Below are 7,688 nucleotides of genomic sequence, written 5' to 3'. Positions count from 1 at the left end.
GTACTCCAGAATTTCTTATTTACATAACTAGCTATTCTATGCTTTTCATTGTTTTGACATCTGTATGTCTCGCTCTCTCAAGGACCCATGGGGAAGAGCCCTTCTTCCAAACACCACACACTAGCATCCTAACCCCCAACAAATTAAGTCCAACATCTGACTTAGATGACAAGACCCCTAACATCATTGAACCAGGAAGCCAGTCAGGACTTGAACACTTATGCCTCCTGATCCTTTGCTTTCCCACATGCTGAGGATGATGGCACCAGCTAGTGACCACCCACACCAGAACCTGAGCTGAGACCAATAGGTCTGGTTCAAGCTACTATTGAGTCTAAAATTCTATGAGAGATCAAGGTCAGGGCAACAACAAAGAGCACAGACTCTGTAGGCTGTGCATCAATGAGCCAAAGGCATTTCTGGAGTCCATTGGGGTCCCATCTAACCCTGCAGGGCAAGTGAACAGATGGGGCCAGTGAGACCAAGGCTGGAAGCTAACAAGGAATGTTAGAAGGATCTTAACTTTATTCCTTTCCTCTTACTCCTGAGGTCCACATTCCCTCATTCTATATTCTGCACAAATTCCCATCTGTGCAGGACATATTCTGCGGGGAGGTTGTTCTTCATAAACCTTCACAACTCTTCCAATGACAAAGTTTAAAGACCTAGGTCTATCAATGAACATCTAGGAAGAGGGTTTCTCTCCATTCTACACCCCACCCCCGCCCAGCTCCTGCTCAAGCCTTTTAAGTCCAAGGGGGGACATACAACAGAGATGGAGAAATATGCAGAAAGAACTTCAAAGAGTTTTTAAACAATATATTCTGGGGGTGGGCATGCGAGGGAGGCCAATGGAAGGAGTCTCTTCACACACATTTCGTAAGTCATTACAAAATTACTTTTCCATCATTTCACATGGGAAATGAGCAGTTCTCAACCTAGAGATGTATATAGAGTGAAGAGCCTTTCGCTTGCTGCAGAAGGTATGAAGGCTCCCTCTTAAATTTTCATGTTTACTTTCATTTGTCTCAGCACTGAATGTTCTGTCAGGCAAGGTCAATTAAGAGAGACTGAAATCCAAATACAGTTGACTTGGATCAAAGAAGGACTTGGTTAAATTTAGAGAAATGGTGGGGGTGGGTTCAACCATCAAATTATTCTGCTTCCAGCTAAATCCAATCTTAGTCTCCGCTTTCTGAAAACTCAGTAATACTTCAGTGAGGAGGTAAGAACAAAAAAGATTTCAGCCAGTACAACCTTCCCATGAAGGTTTCTGTAGAATTGCACACCGCATTAACACAACCCGCTGCTCCCTCTCGGGGGAAAAGTGAAAGACGCACCCGCGTAAATCACGTGAATGTGATACCAAAGGTCATCAATAAATACTTTATTATGAATCATCATGTGGGAACGAGCACAAAATTAGGAATCGTCATTACAAAATCTAATGTCATTTCTGACTCTGGTGTCTCATAACCAAAATGAAGTTATTTTTCATTTGTTTGTAAGCTCCTAATGAGTGCTGTTCACAGCACTGCTGACACATAAGGGAACGAATGAGAGGGAACACAGGCTGGTAAGCCAATAGTCACACAGCTTAACAACTCTCATACCCTGATTGACTTGGGTTCCAATCATTTAGTGATAATGTCAAGAAACTGTTGAGGCATTTGAATCATAACATCCACTGCTAAGACTTTCCATACTCTGGCTCTTTCACATGAGAATTAAGAGGCAAGATGTTCAAGGCCTTTGCTACCACGTAATCAATGTATACACTGTGTGACAAACTGTCATCCCTAGGAGCTAAAGCAAGCTAAGGCCACACTGAGAGCAGGCAGGCAGGTGGGATCCAGGAAGCAGAGCCAAGAGAAAATGGAACCTGCCCGCCTTATCTGACGGTACCCATCTGAGCAGTGCCCGCCTGCTCGGGAAGACTCAGGTCAAATACAAACCTATGCCAAACTGTGATGAATGCCCCTCACCCCACATTTTCACAATTTAAATATCTTTGCCCCAGACCATTTTTTTTTCTCCTGAAGAAACGAAGAGGGTCCTATCTGCTTCACCGTTTTATCCCCCAACTCCAAGCACAGTGCCATGGCTATATAGGTGCTACAGTATGGCTTAATTACAAAGATCTCCCCACCTGGGGCACCTCTAGGACAAGTCTAAGTGCTTTGTTTTAGTATTATCCCTCAGGAAAAAAAAATGATTTAGCAAATATTTTTGTGTTCATCAGAATATAAGGCAATGGAAATGGAAGACTTGAGCCACTGTTGAAGGGAGGTTAAGTATCATTGAACAGAGAACAGAGGGAAATTTCGAGAACTGGGGTACAGTTCTCTCTCTCCAGAAATTATCATTCTGGTAGTAAACTCCATTTGATGGGTGAACAAAAGGAAGCCTAGAAAAACATTTTCTTGAGGTCTTTCCCTCCTACAGCCTTCATGGCGGATACAAGTCACTCTCCCGACAAGCGGCTCCAGCTCAGTCAGGTTCAACCAGAGAGCTCTAGAACCGGGAGCCTTAGTTTCACTAATTGTGCCGAGAACGGGTGGGTGGAAACAAAACGGGGAGACATAAGGGCACATGGCCCTGCTCTTGGTCTGTGGGTTCATATTTCCATAATCAGGCCCAAACAAATGTATTACATGACAACCCCCTATCCACATATGGACCTCTTGAGTGTCTGGTTGGGGAGAGAAAACTTTGGGCATATTCACAGAAAGGCGGAGTCCTGGTCCCGCAAGGCCCATTGTGAGACCACAGGACATGGCCCGCACCTGCCCCACTCTGGCAGGCCAGTGTAGGAAGTGACACGCACCCTGACTCACAAACCGCCCAGAGCCTGGTCTGGCTGTCAGTGCACCAGGGCCAGGACAGCACTCCTCCTCTGTCTAGAAACCAGATGTTCACAGGACCACAGAACCGGACACCACTTCCTTATTTGGGGCACAAATCTTTTATTTCATAACTGGTAGACTTGCTATGCAAAGTTCCAGCTAAGGAATCCATTGTGCTGCCTAATGACCTCCTGTGATTCTTTCTCCTCTGATATGCTCAATTTGCTACTCCCTAGATACAGGTTTCTAGATTAATTCCATTGATCATTTCACTCAAAAATGTAGTAAGTTGTCCTCAGAACATTGGCTTTGTCAGCCTTGACAGCTTTGATATATTACAATGACCAGAACATACTTCACATTTCCACTGCTTTGAAATTCAGTCTGGAATAATTACCTAGAGACGACTTACCAGGGACTCACATTTTTATAAGGATTTTAAGTCCAGGTGTGTAACATTACCTGGATATGATTCTCCAGGAAGGGAATTCCTATTTTATTTATTTATTTATTCTTTCTTTTTTACTTTTTGCAAACAATTTTTAGAGGCAGGGTGTTAAACTGATTGAAATTTCACAAGATTGACATTATTGCTTAAAGTGCTTGAATTGGTTACATTTTTAAAAACCAAGGTATAGATTATTTTAAATAAAAACTATTTTTTTTTTTAGCAACAAAGTCATATGAATGCCACACACATACAGTAACTATTTTGGTTACACAGAAATGGAAGCCCAAAACAAATTAATGTAATACTGGAAAACAGAAAATTTAATTAGGCATAAAAGTAGGAAGTCATTTTCCCTGACCCATGCCATTTACATGAGTGAATCACAACAGTGCCGATAAATGCCTTGACCATCTGATAGCAAACAAAGGCAAAATATTTAGTGCATGATATTATAATACACATGAATATACAAAGTTAATCAAATGCAATGTTTAAAGATAAAATCCATCTGTAACAAAGCTACACTCCAATATCTAAAATAAGCCCTATGCTCCAGTTAGAATGCAGTCCATTGTCAGGCATGCCCATGAAACTAAGGGTATCCATGAAAATAAACATATAGGGACCATTTCTGTCACCGCCCCCCCCATTTCATCTGAAATCCAAAATATACCAGGCTATAAAACCAAATATGACTGGCTCCTATTCGAGCCACACCTTCTGTGTCGTTCCTCGGCTCTCTTCACATTAGGCACTCCGTGCAGCTTCAGAGTGGAAAATGCACCAACACACCATGACTGATGTCAGCATTTTATCAAAATTTACCTTTAAACAAATGACTTATTTTTAGCATACTGTACCATAATCTAGATGTTAAACTAGTAAGTAACCGATAAGCAAATACTTCTTCTCTTTTTTAAGTGTAAAACACTGTAACTTATTTTAAAACACCCAGTAGTTAAAAAAGAAAGAAAAACCACAGCAGGCTTTACTCCCGCCAGAAAAGGACACAATGAGCCTGGCCGTGTGCGGGAGGGCTGCCCAGCCTGTGCCCCACTGACCTCAGAACGGTCCCACGTATACCGCACCGGTCTCTGCTCTGCGTGACGAACGAGGGATGAAGTGAGAAAGTGTGTGCATGCTCCTGTCTTCATATGAAGTGAAACGACCGGGGGAAATGTAGCTGCCTGCTGTCTGTTTCATTAAGTGGAGAGGAAGGGGAAGAGACTACCAGATAGCTCTAAAGTTTAAAAAACTGATGGAGTGTTGGAGAGGAAGGGCATTCTGGTCTTTCCCCAAACTTCTTTTCCTGCATCACACATGTACTTTAATGTCTTTGTATCACCTTCTATACTTACTATGTTTTTATTCTGAAACTATCCACGGCTACTAAATTTTAACTAAGCCTTCCTATGAAAAGGAATGACTTCAGTAAAGTCACTGGAAAAAAATCCTTGGTACATAAAAGAAAAAAAATACTGAATCTATGACTTTGCATTTAGATATTACTTATACAGGCTTCCAAAGGAAACATTTTTTTTTCTAATAAATTAGCTTCAAGAGTCATTTCAAAGATAATTTTAATAGTGTTTCTCATGAATCAGTTCCAAATATATTAGATATCACCATCATTTTTTTAAACTTTGCAACCTGCAGTCAAATATACGGGTTATATATAGTACAAACAGTCCCCTATAACAATCACCTTCGAGTGGAAAGTGTCTCTCCTTAAAAACAATAAAAACTCACCTTTCCAGTAAGTGATTACTGCATATGTTTCATGGAGGAAAAAACAGACAAAATATTTATAAATATGAATTTGCCTCTAAGTAAGGCAAGGTATATTTTTGTCACTCGTATGAATCAATAACGTGAAGATCACCCTGTTTTGAATTCTCCAGTGAAAAGCAAAACATTTCACTTCAAGCATGAACAAATGAAGTGTTGGCATGCCGATATTTAAGTTCTGAGCAGTAAACAGTTCAAGATATTTCCAAGATAAGAAATCCAGTTTTTGTCTAGATAAAGTGCTATGCTCCTTAATTACTGCAAAATGGTCACTAAAGTTTTCATTTTGTTTTAGTTCACATTATGCCAAACGTTCGCCATGTTTGTTAGCTGATTTATTAGGTAAAGAACGTGTTCACAGTTTATTATAGTGTATGGAAGTCAACGGGCTTCCCAAAGGAAGGTCTATGACTCATAGTATTTGTAGGAAACCAAAAACCAGCTCAACGGCAAAACACCACATCGACCCTTTTAATAAAGGTACCAATTCGCAAATGATCTAATAAATACATATATAACAAAAGTGAAAAAAGTAAAAGTAACTATGGTGAGATGAGGTTCTTCCAAAAAACTCCTCTTTGCCAAGCATTCTCGGAGCCTGAGCCAATTGGTTCCTTCCGCCCTCCCGCCGTCACTCCCTCCGCCCACCTTCACGCCCGGCTAACTCGCATCATCCCTCTCATCCGACTGGGGAAGGCTCCATGCTGGCCCGGGACTGGCCAGGGCCTCAGTAAACAGACTGAAATGTTTAAAAGTGAACAGCCACACAGCGCGGCTTGACGGTGGTCAAGGTGCAGTGCCTTCGTTCTTCCGGATCAAGGATGGTGCTGGTTCTGACCGGCTAAGGAGCGCTGCGCCGGGGACAGCCGCCGTGCAGTCCCGGCCCTGCCACCACTGACGGCGGAACACCAGCAGATCTGGAAAGGGACCCTGGAAAGCTCAGCAGCGCCAGGTACAGGACAGATACAACTCACAGGACCTTACCGAACAAAGTGTCACTAAAAACAAACAGCAAAGAGTTATTTTCCTGAAATGTGGTTTTGGTAGAAAGATAAGTAAAGTAACTTTTTACTCCCCACAAAAGCTACCTCCTCTAGGCTTTGCCTGCCCTGAGCTCCCCACCTGCCCTGCCCCGGGGAATTCTAACAGGTGAGCACAGCCCCGGGGCACACAAGCAGCTCTTCACCCTGTCCTACCTGGAGGATGGTTTTAGTATCTGAGGTTACTCACTTTTAAACAATTTCACCTGTACAAACTTAAAGCTATCGTTGCAGCCCTAAAGGTGAACGTCTACCCAATTCTTCTGTCCTGGAAGAGGCAGAGAAGCTCAAAACGGGTAGCAATGTTTCCGGGGACCAGTTAAAGGAATGTATTGAAAGGAGACCCTGGAAACCATTTAGGAAGTTCAGCAGAGACCCAGAATAGACTGCAGACATTCTAGGATGTCATTCTAATCCAGCCAGACACAGCCAGTGGCGCATTGACCCAGTCCTAAAATTAGCAACTGTTATTCATATAAATCTTACTACAACCTGATTGCAGTTAACTCTACCTCAGACTAAAATAAAACCACGAATAGTGCTGCATGGATTAAAAAAAAACAAAGGGAGAGAAAGTCTAACACAGCCGAACCATTGAGACTCGGAGTGATACCATCAGCGGCCGGAAAGGAGAAAGTCTGCAGAGAACCAGGGAACGTGCTTTGAACATTTCCCCCCATTGAGTTAGTCCCACAGTTCTTTAAGTTATTCTCTTGACTGATAGAATAAAATATATCCAGATTCTGAGTTTTTTGATATATCTGACGTCAGGCCATAGAATTCTTCAATAGCTTGGGCATCTATTTTCTGCAATAAAAGAGAAATAAAACAATATACATGTTTAACATGTTTACTGGGAGAAGGACATAAAAACTGACAGAATGCACAAGAAAAATGTAAAAAATACTACTGGCGATAAAATCACAACTAGGAACTTTCAAAAACAAACTGGCTGGCCCTGGCCGGTTGGCTCAGCGGTAGAGCGTCGGCCTAGCGTGCGGAGGACCCGGGTTCGATTCCGGCCAGGGCACACAGGAGAAGCGCCCATTTGCTTCTCCACCCCTCCGCCGCGCTTTCCTCTCTGTCTCTCTCCTCCCCTCCCGCAGCCGAGGCTCCATTGGAGCAAAGATGGCCCAGGCGCTGGGGATGGCTCTGTGGCCTCTGCCTCAGGCGCTAGAGTGGCTCTGGTCACAACATGGCGACGCCCAGGATGGGCAGAGCATCGCCCCCTGGTGGGCAGAGCATCGCCCCTGGTGGGCGTGCCGGGTGGATCCCGGTCGGGCGCATGCGGGAGTCTGTCTGACTGTCTCTCCCTGTTTCCAGCTTCAGAAAAAACAAACAAAAAAAAAATGGAAAAAAAAAACAAACAAACAAAAAACAAACAAACAAACTGGCAATGCCACAGCCGTGGCAGCAGGGCACGAATACATAAGTGGCAAGTCACTGGGGAAGAAAGCCACCCTCCAATTGGTCAGCAGCCATATCTGGGAAGCTTCTGGAGAAGCCAGGACTTCTGTCTTTCAGTCAACTGAGGGTTCTGGAGAACCTTGATTCTTCCACTCC

At 43.2% G+C, this 7,688-nt stretch overlaps 1 protein-coding gene across 2 annotated transcripts in view; it reads right to left on the bottom strand.

Annotated features, from left to right (window-relative positions):
* Positions 1 to 3,385: 3,385 nt before the first annotated feature.
* Positions 3,386 to 7,688, bottom strand: part of USP46 (ubiquitin specific peptidase 46) — a 62,857-nt gene continuing 58,554 nt past the window's right edge. For both annotated transcript variants that reach the window (XM_066279384.1, XM_066279385.1), the window contains one exon: positions 3,386 to 6,932. In XM_066279384.1, coding sequence (XP_066135481.1) covers positions 6,831 to 6,932 — 102 coding nt within the window. In that variant the 3' untranslated portion in view covers positions 3,386 to 6,830. The remainder of the gene's footprint in view (positions 6,933 to 7,688) is intronic.

This window comes from Saccopteryx bilineata, chromosome 5 (assembly GCF_036850765.1).
Source record: "Saccopteryx bilineata isolate mSacBil1 chromosome 5, mSacBil1_pri_phased_curated, whole genome shotgun sequence".
NCBI classification, from domain to species: Eukaryota; Metazoa; Chordata; class Mammalia; order Chiroptera; family Emballonuridae; genus Saccopteryx; species Saccopteryx bilineata.
The sequence above is the reverse complement of the archived record's forward strand: the minus strand, read 5'-3'. Positions and strand labels throughout refer to the sequence as shown.